At 47.5% G+C, this 14,440-nt stretch overlaps 1 protein-coding gene across 1 annotated transcript; it reads left to right on the top strand.

Moving 5' to 3' along the window:
- Positions 1 to 5,873: 5,873 nt before the first annotated feature.
- Positions 5,874 to 14,219, top strand: NOTO (notochord homeobox). The gene is made up of 4 exons (XM_059891595.1): positions 5,874 to 6,556; positions 6,923 to 7,042; positions 9,796 to 10,010; positions 12,286 to 14,219. The coding sequence occupies exons 1-4, from the start codon at positions 6,139 to 6,141 to the stop codon at positions 12,442 to 12,444; spliced, it is 912 nt and encodes a 303-aa protein (XP_059747578.1). The 5' UTR covers positions 5,874 to 6,138; the 3' UTR covers positions 12,445 to 14,219.
- Positions 14,220 to 14,440: the final 221 nt, after the last annotated feature.

Here is a 14,440-nt window from a genome sequence, read left to right as displayed (position 1 = left end):
AAATGTTTTCATTTTTACCTCTCTCTTGAATGATAGTTTCCATGGATATACATTTTATGTAGACAATTAACATCTCTCAGTACTTTAAAGAGACTACCTCATTGGTTTTTTTTTCCCCCTTTCTTAAAAAATTGTGGTAAAATGTGCAAAGAATTACCATCTTAACCAATTGTAAGTGTGCATTTGTAGTATTAAGCACATTTACATTGTTCTATAACCATCACAACCACCCATCCCCATAATTCTTTCCATCTTGTATACTGAAACTCTATACCCTCTAAATAAAAATTTCCTGTAGTCCCCTCCACCTAGTCCCTAGCGACCACCATTATATTTTCTGTCTTTATGATTTTGACTACTCTACCTTATGTAAGTGGAATCACACAGTATCTGTTTTATTGTGAAAGGCTTACTTCACTTAGCACGATGTCCTCAAGTTTCATCCATATTGCTGAATTTCCTTTCACTGAAGAGATATGGCCAAAATGGTGGAATAGGAAGATCCTGAGCTCACGTCCTGTCACCAGCACACGAAATTTACAACTACTTACAGAGCAACTAGCTATGAGGACAACCTGAAGACCAGCAGAAAAGATTTTTCTACAACTACAGATATGAAACCTGGAGAAGGAAATGGCAGCCCACTCCAGTGTTCTTGCCTGGAGAATCCCATGGACAGAGGAGCCTGGCAGGCTACAGTCCATGGGGTCACAAGAGTTGGACACAACTTAGCAACTAAACCACCACCACCAAAGATATAAAGAAGGACCCACAAGACAGGTAGGAGGGGCAGAGACCTGGTATGGTCAAGACCCCCATCCCTGGATAGGAAATGCCAAAACAGGAGGCTAATCACAACTGTAGAGCTTCTTCCCAAGAAGTGAGGGGTCTGAGCCCAACATTGAGGCCCCCAGGCTGTGGGTTCTGTATCAGAAGATGAGCCCCAGAACATCTGGCTTTGGAGGCTTGCATATGGGAGAGCCAGCAACAGTAGAAAACAGAGACTCTGTTCTTAGAGGGCACACCAAAATATTATATAGTCTGAGATCCAACACAATGGCAATAATTTGTATGAGCTTGGGTCAGACCTACTTTCTGATCCTGGGAAAACCTCCCAGAGAAGTAGGAAGTGACTGGTAGTCCCTTAGGGGCAGCCATTTGGGGGAGCTCATTCTACCAGGACACTGGTGCTGCAAAGCACAATTTCGGAATCCCCGTCTAGTTTATAATGCTAGGAGCTTACTCATCCACCAGCAGGTCAGAACCAGTCCCAAGACCCCCAGGGCTGAGCAGCCAGACATGCAAGGACCCAGCCCTGCCTGAAAAATGGCTCAGCACCAGCCTTCCCAGTCCCCACAGCCAGGCACCCCAGGACCTGGTTCCACCTACAAGTGGCCAGCAACCACTGCCCAAGGTAGGACCTGGCAGCCAGCTGGTCTGGGGGCCAACCCCGCTTACAAGCATGCCCATGGTAGTCAGCCTCACCACACCAGAAAGGCCCATGAAGCCTGCTTAGGAGGCACCCTGACAGAGGGGAGTGTATTTCTGGGCCCCACAGGATGTCACCTGCATAAGATCACTTCTCCAAGATCAGGAAATGTAACCAACCTACCTAACACATAGAAATAAACATGGAGAAGTAGTAAAATGAGGAGTTAGAAGAATATGTTGCAAACAAAGAAGCCACACAAAACTCCAGAAGGAGAACTAAATGAAGTCTACTTATCTCCAGATAAGCAATCTACCCAATAAACAGTTCAAGGTACTGATCATAAAAGATGCTCAACAAACTGAGGAAAAGAGTAGATGAACCATGGGAAGTTTAATAAGGCATCAGAAATTTATAAAGAAGGATGAATGAGATTTGAAGATAATTACTGAAGTGAAATTGTTATAGGTCATCAAGCTAAGAATTTTGAGTTGGGGGGAATAATTCTGGATTATCTGGATGGACCCAGTGTAATCACAGGGGTCCTTATAAGAAGAAAGCAAGGGCTTCCCTAGTAAAGAATCCACTTGCCAATGCAGGAGCCACAGGTTCCATCCCTGGTCCAGGAAGATCCTACATGCTGCGGGGCAACGAAGTCCACATGCCACAACTAATGAGCCTGTGCTCTAGAGCCCGCAGGCCACAACCCCTGACGGCCGCGTGCCCTAGAGCCCGTAATCTGCAGTGAGAGACGCCACTGCAACTAGAGGGTAGCCCCCACTCTCCACAACTAGAGAAAAGCCCGCACAGCAACGAAGATCCAGCACAGCCACAAAAAAAGCAAGCAAGAATGTCAGAAAAAGGGAGGAAGATTTAAAGATGTTATGCTCCTGCACTTGAAGGAGAAAGAGGCTAGCTAAGAACAAAGACCTACTAGCAGCCTCTAGAAGCTCGAGAAAAGCAACAGAACAGATTAAATAAGAAATGACCAGCAAGGAGACAGATTCTTCCCTTGGAGATTCCAGAGGGGAGACAACCCTATCAACATCTTGAATTAGTCCTAAGAGACCCAGTTTTTACTTCTGACCACTAGAACTATAATATAATAAATCTGTGCTGCTTTATACCAAAAAAAGAAAGAAGAAGAAGGAATTGAAAGTAGATTAGATGATACAGAGAAACACTGAATTAGAAGACAGAGGAATGGAAATCACCCAAGTTGAACAGAAAAAAAATTTTAATGAGGACAGTTTAAGAGACTTCTGGAACAATATCAAACATGCTAATATTTACATTCCAGAGGCCCAGAAGGAAAAGAGAGAGAAAGGGAGGGGCAAAGAACTTACTCAAAGAATTAATAAGTGAAAACTTCCCTAACCTGGGAAAAGAAGCACATGCGGGTTCAAAAATCACAGAGTCCCAAATAAGATGAACCCAAAGAAGTCCACACCAAGACCTGCTGCAATTAAAATGGCAAAACTGAAGGATATTTAGTTATATTTAGACATAAATATAATTAGCTATAAATATAAAGATATTTAAAAGCAGCAAGAGAAAAGCATTAGTTACATACAAGGGAACTTGCTTATAACTCACACAAAAGGAAAGAAATCCAAATATAACACTAAAGATAGTCATCAAATCAAAAGTTATGAGAGTAAAAGAAAAAGGAACAAAAAAGAACCAGGAAACAATTAAAATAGCAATAAGGGCATATCTATCAGTAATCACAAAAGAATACCTTCATGGCTTCAGCTAGGCAAAAAGGTTTCTCTGGAAGGACATAAAAGCAGATTGTTAAGCTTTATTACAATTAGTTATCTTGTTCATTAAAAGAAAATATTAAAAGAACGAGAAGGCAGGCCACAGAGTGGAAGAAGATATTAATATTTGCATCTATATATACTGTAATAAAAAGCTTAATCCCAAAATATCTATCTCTATCCATAACTACTCTTACAAATTAATAAGAAAAAGATAGTAGCCCAAAGGAAAAATATGGAAACCGCTGGAACAGGGGCTTCACACAAAAGGGGATATCCGAATGGCTGATATCCAAAAGCTCAACCTAAAGAGTTTTCAGGGAAATAAATGTAAATTAAAATACATTTTTCTAAAGGTCACATAGCTAGGGGGATTTGAACCTAGGCAGTCTGTTAACCTCTCTTGCTCTATTTACTCGTATGTAAACTAGGGATATTAATATCTATATACTCATGAACTTACAGTTTGAAGAGAAATAATTCAAATAATAGAAAACAGATAACAATGTACTGAAATTCAGTGTATGTATGGAAAACCCAGACCTAGAGACACAGTGACCATACTTTTTACCTAAAAATCAGCACAGACTTAACAAAGTTTTCATACATCTTCTATTTTACAAGTTTTTTCTTGTTATTTGTCAACTCCCCCTGATTCCAGGGTGCATGCTGTTATTGTAAATAGCTTCTCTCCTCGCCACAATAGCTATCATGAGAAGGCAATGGCACCCCACTCCGGTACTCTTGCCTGGAAAATCCCATGGACGGAGGAGCCTGGTGGGCTGCAGTCCATGGGGTCACTAAGAGTTGGACACGACTGAGTGACTTCACTTTCACTTTTCACTTTCATGCATTGGAGAAGGAAATGGCAACCCACTCCAGTGTTCTTGCCTGGAGAATCCCAGGGACAGGGGAGCCTGGTGGGCTGCCGTCTCTGGGGTTGCACAGAGTCGGACATGACTGAAGCGACTTAGCAGCAGCAGCAGCTAAAAACTCAATCTCATTCAACTCTTGTAAGAATCTCATTAGGTAAATATTATTTTCTCACTTAAGAGATCATTCCCATTTTATAAGAAATTGAGGCTTAGAGTGAATAGACCACTTATCTAAAGTTACAGTTCAGTGACAAAGTTGGGATTTGAGGCCAGGTTTATCCAACTCCAAAACCCACATTTGCCATCATCTTGCTCCACGGTTCCCCAACCACCTAAGTCGCTATCATTGTAGGCCCCAAAAAAGCAGTGTTTGTATCCCTCCTCATAAGGCCCACTTTTGGTACTTTAGCACTGCAGTCTGGGTGGTCCTAGGGGTAGTGGTTGTCAACACAGACTCTACCTCTTGGAGGAAAAGCTCCTCAAAAAGAAACACATTGAGGGGGACTTCCCTGATGGTCCAGTGGCTAAGATTGGAGCTTGAATGCTGGAAACAGGAGTTCTATCCCTTGTCGGGGAACTAGACCCAGTGCAGCCAATTTTTTTTTTTTTTTTTTTTAAGAAAGAAACATGGTGAGAAATGAAATAGTATATGTAAGATTTGAAAGTTATGGGGTCCAGAACTTTCCAACTCCCAGTGGATCTGACCTCACCGGAAGAGAGAGTCCTTCCCACCCAGGCCCCTTCCCTGGAGCTCTCATTGCTGTACCCTCATTTCTGACCCTGCATTCTCTGGCCACAACACAGGAGACCTAGACCTGGGGTCAGATGGGACACCTGTTCTTTGTTTTTCCCACAATCTCACGTTGCAGACTGCCTGGGGTGGGGGTGGGCTGGGGGTGTTGTTCAGAAGGCAGGGCCAGTATTTGCTCAAGTGGGAAGTGGGGAGGGACAGGAACCCAGCAAGATTTCCTCCAGCCCTCACTTAGCAGAGCAGACAGGGCATACTGGTGTTCCAAGAGCTAACACCTATGGACAACGCCACTGAACTGCGCCTCGACCTGCTCGAGTGGCTTCAACATTAGGCATTGATTTGAGGAGGCAGAATACCATGGGAGTCTGGAAGGCAGGAATTCCTCCCAGTGCCGCAATCACTGCATAGTGCTCACTGGCCAATGCTACATGGTTTAGGTGCATTAACTCTTGTGTGACCACACAGCAACTCCATGAGGTACCTACTATTACTATCCATTTTACAGACGAAGACATTGAAACAGTAACTTGCAGTTTACCCAAGGACATCCAAAAACACCGATTATCCAACTGTAAAAGGGAGATGCATATGCTTGCCTTACACCTTACATAAGGCAGGTTTTGTAGGACACTAACTCCCATGCATTTGCAATAAATTCGTATTTCTTACCCTTCTTTTTTTTTTTTTTGTATACCGGAAAGATTTTTCCATTGGGGCTTCAGTAAGGCGAGAGTGCAGAAAAGTCCCTGAAAAGACACAACAGAAATTGATAACTACAGCGGTGTCTCCAAGCAAGAAAAGGTGGGAATTTTACTTTTCAGTGTTTAAACAAGGTATTTCAATTATTCTTTTTTAAATTTTTTTTTTTTTATTTAAGGGCTTGCACAGTCATAGGTGAATGTGGCCAGGGCTTTAAAAGACAGTGAGCCGATGAGCCAAAACCTAAAGTCGCGGCACTACAGGGTGGCTCGCCTGGGGTCACCAGCAAGCTACAGTGAGTTTAGGGTTCTTTTCCCTACTGCACAGGATGGGGATATATTTTACGAGGAAGGAGGAAGGGCGCTAAGGCGCCCTGGGCTTTGAAACGTTGGGGGGGGGGGGGTCCTGCCCGCGGGAGGTGGCGCCCACCTGGGCGATGGGAAGGAAAAGCCCGGCCCCGCCCTGTCCAATTTAAGAGCCGCGGGAGACAGCTGTGACCGTTCCTGGCCGACAAGGCTCGCTCCCTTATTTAAAGCAGGTGTCCTCCCGCGCCTCCCGCGCTGCCCACAGCCCAGAGGCCCCAGCTCCCGTTCTTGGGCCCTTCCGAGCAAGGGCCGCGCTATGCCCAGCCCCGGGCCGCGGGGCTGCCGGCCGCTCCCTCTTTCGGGCGCCGGGGTCCAGCCCCAGCGCTCCAGCCGCTCTCCCCGGCCCGCGTACCCCGCTCTGCCTCGCGGTTCTGCAAATCCAGGCCCAGCCCGCGCGCCCGGACGCCTCGCGTCCTCCTTTTCCGTTGAGGCCATCCTAGCCAGACCTGACCCCCGCGCGCCTACCACCTCCCCGCTGTCAGTCTCCGCTGGCGCCCACGGGGACCTCTGGAACGTGCCCTCCAGGCCTCCCGCCCAGGCTCTGCCCGGGGCGTGCCCGCCGACGTGGCTGCCCCCCTGCCTGAGCGCGGGGCTGCACCAGCCGCGCCCCCAGCCCCCTGCGCTGCGACCCCTCGCCTCCCACTTCTGCGGCCTCCAGGGTCTCAGCGTCACAGGTACGAGGGAGCGGACGGCCGCCACGGCGGGCACAGGATAGAGGAGAAGTCCCCGAGTTTGAGAGCCACGCGTGGTTGGAGTAGATGTCAAGTTTATGACCCTTGACCCTGCGGGTGATACCGGGCGGAGAGAGGGACCCAGACCAGGTGGGAGACTATCCGGCCCGCCGCTGAGGTGGGAAAAGGTGTGTGTCGGGGGGTGGGTGAGTACGTGTGCAGAGAGGAAGGTGAGGGCAGGCCCGAGAGCGACTCGGACAACCATGATCAGCGCAGGGCTGCAGGCAGCCCGGCCTCTCCCTGGTCTAGGGAGTGGGAGAGGCCCTTGCTCCCTTCCACACCTGCTTTGCACAATGCTTTGTGGAGCAGGCTTTTCCCCAGCGCGGCCAACTCGGCCGGAGAGGCAGCTGCTACTGGTACCCTTCAGCCAGAGCGAGGAGCTGTCGGGGATTAGCCGACTGAGTTACAGCCTCCACTGCTCACCTCTGTGTGAGCTTAGCTTCCGCACTTTACTGCTCTGAGCCAGGTTCCTTCAGCTCTTAGAATGGTTCCCTGGGGCTCTGGGCCCTGGAGCAGAGTCACTTAAATCCCCATGAGACTTTAACCGTTGGGGTAATTTTCTCCTCTAGTATTAACATCCACCTATATGAGTTTTTACCATTTTTGGCTATCTGGTTCATGCATCCCCATGGCTCCCATGAGGGGAAACAAGAGCAAATTTAGTGCAAGCCTCATCAACCCAAACCAAGATCCTGGTAAGACAATCTTTCTTGGGTTACCCCCACCCTGTGTCTCCTCACCTCCCTTCAGTTGGGCATTCCTCCCACCCACGTGGGAGAGAAACCCTGGTCTCCCAAGCACTATCCAAATTCTTGCTACATAATGAGAGCCACCTCTGGTGGCTCAGAAGGCAAAGAATCTGCCTGCTATGTGGGAGATGCCGGTTCGATCCCTGAATCAGGAAAATCCCCTGGAGAAGAGCATGGCAACACACTCCAGTATTCTTGCCTGGAGAATTCCATGGACAGAGGAGCCTGGTGGGTTACAGACCATAGGGTTGCAAAGAGTTGGACATGACTGAGCGACTAACATTTTCACTTTCATGAGAGTCACAGCCCTCACTCCAAGCCACCTTTTTCTAATGTCCCCACACACCTGAGGTCTGAATTGTAACTTTCTACTCCGTATTACTAGTGTCTCATTTTCAAGTTAGTTTTTTAAATATATATTGATTGATTGATTGATTGATTTGGCTGTGCTAGGTCTTAGTTGAGGCATGTGGGATATTTTAGTTTCAGCATGGAATCTAGTTTCCTGACCAGAGATTGAACCCAGACCCTCTGCACGGGGAGCACCAAGCCTTAGCTACTGGACCACCAGGGAAATACCTCACTGGTTTTTGCATGGGTATTACAGCCACACAAATCAAACTTCAAAATGTTAACTACGAAGTTACAGTATGGAGAAGAGTTTACCGTTCCTTTCCCCTAGCCACCTGGTTCTCCCCACCCCACAGGCAGCCAGACACCAGTTTCTTTATTCTTCTAGTGTATTTTATACTATTTAATACTTGGACACACGTGTGTGTGTGTGTGACGCTTAGTCGTGTCTGACTCTTTGTGACCCCATGGACTGTAGCCTGCCAGGCTCCTCTGTCCATGGAATTCTTCAGGCAAGAATACTGGAGTGGGTTGCCATGCCCTTCTCCAACGGATCTTCCCTACCCAGGGATTGAACCTGGGTATCTGCATTGCAGGCAGATTCTTTACCGTCTGAGCTCACACACATGTGTATTTGTGAAAATACATGCATATATATATACACACACATGCATTCTTCTAACCCTCCCCCGACACTAGACACACTGCTCTGCACCTTACTCTTTTTACTTGACCATGTATCGAGATTTTTCCTTAGAAGTCCACACAGAGCTTCTGTATGCCACAGAATGGTCCATTGCAAGAATATACCATATTTTAAATCTAGCTCCATTGATGATTTCTTATATTTTGCTATTAATGCTTATGTAAGCCAGCTGGGCCCAGTGGCTGGGGTCTTAGGCAGCCAGACCTCACTCCTTTCAGTGGGGCAGTTTTGTCTGCTAGCCCTGGAGCCCCTCCCCAAGGTTAGTGGGAGCGGAGGAGTCTTAGCCCTGCATTGCCAGAACTCTGTCTGGAACACTTCCTTCCAAGCTAGCCCAATGGCTTCCTTCCTCACTCCTCTGGAGTTACGAGTCAGGTACTGACCCTGGTAGACCAGTCTGCATCTCCGCTGGCCCACAGCTCTATGAGCTGAATAGCACCCTTATGTGCGTTAGAAAAGGGCACCTCCTAACTCCATGCAAACACGACACCTTGTCAGGAAGGAAGAACAGGCTTGCAAAAAGCAGGCGGAATTTCAGACTCCACTTACCGTCTCAGCTGGGCACCTGTGTGCAGGATACAAGCTGTACACAGTGGCCCTATTCAAGAGTCACCTGAGTGAGGTGGCTACCCTTTCCAAAGATGTTAATACAAACTCTTCCACCTGCCCACACACAGGCACACTTACCCTGTCCTTCCCTGCTTTATTCTTATTAGTGCTAATCACTTTCTGACATACTCAATATGTTACTTATTTGCCTTTTTTGTTGTTATTGTTTTTGCTGTTAGGAATTCTCTGTTTTGTCCTGGAACCATGCCTGAATCAAAGTACCCATTCAAAACTTTGAAAGAACAAAAAAGATGAACCTTCACTCTTTGTTCAAAAGGGGGTCCCTTCTCTGCTCATCTCATAGGGTTTTCCTGAAGTAGCCAAGGAAAGGAGAGATGGAGGTTTGGCAGCTCCTCTTAGGGCCAGAGATTATGCCACTAACCTGACTAATAGAGGCCAAAGCGGTCTCACAACACTGTCCCTTCTTTTAAAAAAAAATTTTTTTTTTTAAATTTTGTATTGGGGTATAGCCATTTAACAATGTTGTGATGGTTTCAGGTGAACAGCAAAAGGATTCAGCCACACATAAACATATATATCCCTTCTCCCCCAAACTGCCCTCCCATCCAGCCTGCCCCATAACATTCAGTAGAGTTCATGTCCTTTTTCATTTGTTTTGTTTCTGCGCAGTCTCTTCCCACCTTGCCTGCTGTGTTGTTACCTGGCCAAGGGTAAGACAGGGCAGTGGAGCTGTGAGTTTGTTCTCTCTCCTCCAAGATGACAGGGTAGGGGGTTACGGCTAACCTTTCCTCCTGCTAATTGCTCTTCAGGCTTGGAGCTGGTTCACTGCCTAGGCCTCTGGGATCCCCGAGACTGGGCCCAAGCTCAGGACCTTCAGGACACTGAGAGATCCCCAAAGAGGATTCGAACCATGTTTAACTTGGAGCAGCTGGAAGAATTGGAGAAAGTGTTTGCAAAACAGCACAATATAGTGGGGAAGAAGAGAGCCCAGCTGGCAGCCCAGCTCAACCTTACAGAGAACCAGGTGAGAGCAGGGACTCCTGTGGGCTCGGCTGCACCTAGGGACAGTTACTACTCTCTCAAAAAACCCTGAGTTGGGGCTGGGAGGAATTTATGGGCCTCTTTCTCTGTGCCAGGCTGATAGGGGATACGGGCCCTAACCACTGGCACACTCCCTTCTCTATATGATGAGAAAAATAGTCCTATTTGAAATCACATTATGGAAACAACATGTGTTAATCTAGAACTTTCTAATATAATGTTTCCATGCTAAATAAGGAGCTGACAGTGAAATTAAGTTGGTATTCAAGAGACTAAATATTAAAAATAATAAACATTCTCTTGACCCTATATTCTCCTCGCGACTGAATTATAGCTGCTCTTTTCACAGGCAAATTTCTCAAGAACTGGCTATGTTCTCTCCATGTCCTCACCTCCCGTCTACTCCTTAATTCACTGCAGTGTGAATTCTTTCATTCTGCCATTTCACTGAACCTTCTCATCAAGGTCTCTAATGACCTCCATGTTGCAAAGCCACCATATGCTTTCTTCCCTCATCTTACCCCACCACTCAGTACAATCAACCACTCCTTCTGTTTTGAAACCCACAGTTCTCTTGGCTTCCAGACACCACACTCTCGGTTTTTCTCCCAGCTCTCTAGTCCCTTCTCGGTTCCCTTTGTAGGCAACTCTTCTCTTTGGGGCCTCAAATTTTCCTCCCTAGATGATTTAATCTATCCCCATGGGTTTTAACGGAGAAGGCAATGGCACCCCACTCCAGTACTTTTTCCTAGAAAATCCCATGGATGGAGGAGCCTGGTAGGCTGCAGTCCATGGGGTCGCTAGAGTCGGACATGACTGAGCGACTTCAGTTTCACTTTCCACTTTCACGCATTGGAGAAGGAAATGGCAACCCACTCCAGTGTTCTTGCCTGGAGAATACCAGGGATGGGGAAGCCTGGTGGGCTGCCGTCTATGGGGTCGCACAGAGTCGGACACGACTGAAGTGACTTAGCAGCAGCAGCATGGGTTTTAAATACCATTTGTAAGCCAGTGACTCCCTACTTTGTATCTTCCACCCACTCCTCTTTTCTGACTTGTGCATCTAACTACCTTCCTGGGGCCTCCAGTTGGGTGTCTTGTGGGAAGCCATTTCAAACTTAACAAGTCAAAACCTCAATTCTTGATTCCCACCCCCCCACCCAAATCTCTCCCTTTCCCCACACATGGCATCATTGTCCACCCAGCTGCTCAAGTATCTAGTTCAGATACTTAGATCTGAGTATCTAAGATACTCAGTCATCTTAGATTCCTTTTTCTTTCCCAATTCCAATTCATCAGCCAGCCTTTTCACCTCTACCTCCGAAATACAACTGGAATCACTTCATTTTTCTCCATTGCCACCAGTTTCAAATGGGACCGTTCTTCTCATGATACAGGGAAGGGAGTGTGCAGCCCCAACTATTGCTGGATCACTGCAACAGTCTCCCCAGCTGTCTCCTCAAATCTGCTTATATCCATTCTTCACTCACTGCCAGAATTGCAGTTCACTTGATATAAATAGGACTATGTCACATCCCACTAAAAAACTCAAAAGTGACACTTCTAATCCATGGCCTTCACAGTTTTGGGTGATCTGGTCTCCACTGACCTCTTCCACTTTCTCTTCCTTTGCTTTCCCCTTTCTCAGATGTGTCTGCCATGCTTTCCTCCTTTCTGATCCTCAGACATTCCAAGCTTGACTCCCCTGCCCTGGCTTGCTTTTCTCTGTCCCCATTAGGCAGGCCTCTCATCCTCTGAGCCTCAGCTTAAGTGCTGGTTCTTCAGGGAGGCTCAAACTCCTATTTGTACCCTCATTTGTATTTATATATTTGTTTTTGGTCTCCCTCCACTAGACTGTGAGCTCTGTGAGGGTGGAGCTCGTACTTCACTATTATCACCATCACCTGGGAAGGGCCAGCACTGCCTCAGATGTGGATGTCTAAAGTGAAGCCAATACACAAGTGCTCAGTTGTGTCCGACTCTTTGCAATCCCATGGACTGTAGCCCACCAGGCTCCTCTGTCCATGGGATTTTTCCAGGCAAGAATACTGGAGTGGGTTGCCATTTCCTTCTCCAGAGTTCAGATCAGGAGCTCAGTAAATACTTGGGTGAATGAGTGGTACTGGAATTAGAGGGAAGGGTGTGCTTCCCTTAGAATGAAGAGTAAATTTTCAGAGAGGAGTGGGCACTGTGGGAATGGGGGATGCAGTGGGAACTGTTAGTCACATTCTTATCTCTTCTCACTGCCTCAATTATAGGTGAGGGTCTGGTTCCAAAACCGAAGGGTCAAATATCAAAAGCAGCAAAGGCTGAAACTGCCAGCTGCATCTGCCATGGCTGCCTCTCCAGACGAGCCCTCCAGCAGCTCTGACACCAGCATCCAGAGAGAAGATGCGGAGTCAGGAATGGACAGCTGAGGACTGCAACAAAGGCTCAGTCCAGGCTGGGCTAGTTCTTCCTGGAAGCACCCATCAGATCTCCTTGTTCCAATTCTTAATGAAGAGCTTGTCAGGTCAAAGGGCATCAGGAGAATCTGAACTGTAAAGCAGGAGCCCTCTTTTTCTGTATTGACCCCTGGGAGTTGTAATAATGCAAATAGTCACAGGTACAGACTTTGGCCTTCAGCTATGTCCTTGGCCAAGTTACTGAATTTCTGAGGGTTTTTTCCCCCACCTGTAGAATGGGTATGTTGATAACTTTGACCTCCCAGGGCTGAGATGATGTCTGTAAAACACTTAAGAGTGTGCCAGGCTCAACACTAAGTGTGCAGTAACTACTAAGGCTTATAGGTCTCCTTCACCTGTGGGAGTAATACCTCAGCCCCAGCCTCTCCAGAGAGTAATCTTTGCCTGACCTGGCTGTAGAGGAGATACGGCCTCCTTGAATCAGCATCTGGGCATTGCAGACTCTTCCCCACTGGAAATGGTGGAATTGAGAGCAAAGAAGGACGGATAGACCATTTAGCCCACTGCCTCTCACAGAATTTCCTGAAGTTTTTTAGTTTTGTCTGAACTGTTACCAGTCATAGAAGGAACTCAGGCCCAGCTGCCCCCTTGGAGCAGACATGCTATCCTGAACACCATCTTTTTCCCTCTAGCTACTCAACTTGACCCCCTAGCCATCTTTATTTCGAGTAAAGAGATTTAACTGTGCCTTTGCCAAAACTGGCATTTTGCCTTGAACTCTGCTGTATTATTACCCCAACCCCTTCACAACCAGTTCTCATGGCTTCCATTCCTTCCCGGGAACCACTCCGTTTCTCTCCAATAAGTGTATGTTATAGCCTCCGCTTGTGGAGTCTGCCACCAACATTTCCAGAGCTAATTTCTCTAGCACTTCACATTTCCTGGTGGGCCTCTGTTGAGGGTACTCCCTTAGAATACAGGATGACTTCTGGGTGTTGAGATGAGCTGGTGGAAGGAGGTGTGCCCTGCCACCTGGTGGCGAGGGAGGGCACGGTCCACGCTGCTCTTCAGAGCTCTTGAGGGAGGGAGAAAAGGCGGGAGCAGCGGTCCTTGGAAAACCATCTGTCCCTGAGGCAGTGGACCACCGTCTCGAGAATACCAGGCTGCAGCTGGAGGGAGGGGGGAGGCCACGGTCCAGCTTCAAGAACCTTCTGTTCCCGTCTTCCAGGAAATCCTTCCTAAAGCTGGATCCAGTCAACTCTATTAAAGGAACACAGCGGCAGGTGCCTCTTCCTGGAATCGTTGGCTCCCGTTTTTTAAAAAATCACCAGTCAGTTACCTATTCAGCAGTTAACCGGCTCTATCCAATCCCTAAATGTCACCATGAGACTACAGCAGATGTGGACACAGGTCTTATGTCAAGTAGCACAGGATCAATGGGAGGAGGGAACAAAATGAGAGACGGGGGTCAGGCCTGGCTGTGGGGACAGATGCTACAGGTCAGTCCTGAGCAAGAGACCAGATCCCTCTCCCATAGTCAGGACAGTATGCATATGCAGACTCACTTCCGCATACAACTTCATGGTCCTTAGACCCTCCAGCATCCCCCAGGCTACAAGGTCCCTATGCCCCTGCAGCGTCTGAGTAAGACACACTTCCAGCTTGATCTTTCACAGGACTGTCTGCCCCCTGCCAGAGTGCCTGTGGAAATAGGAAATCTTACGCTGGACTTCGTAGGCTGGCTAAGAGTGGTAAGCTAGCTCTTCCCCTTAGGCTGAGTCCAAACAGCGACTGACAAGACAGGCCACTGAGAGGCAGAGACAACAGACACAAACAGGAATTCAGACACAGATACACACATCAAAACGACACACACAAACTCTGGTATGGCCACGAAAATACAGGCAAAACTGCACAGATGTAAAAGCACAAAGACCACTCGACCTACACGCACATCGCTCAAACACTCGTGCGAAAACCCGCGCGGCCTCAGGGACACGCACGCTGA

This window comes from Bos taurus, chromosome 11 (assembly GCF_002263795.3).
Source record: "Bos taurus isolate L1 Dominette 01449 registration number 42190680 breed Hereford chromosome 11, ARS-UCD2.0, whole genome shotgun sequence".
NCBI classification, from domain to species: Eukaryota; Metazoa; Chordata; class Mammalia; order Artiodactyla; family Bovidae; genus Bos; species Bos taurus.
This window is presented reverse-complemented; position numbering and strand designations above follow the sequence as displayed.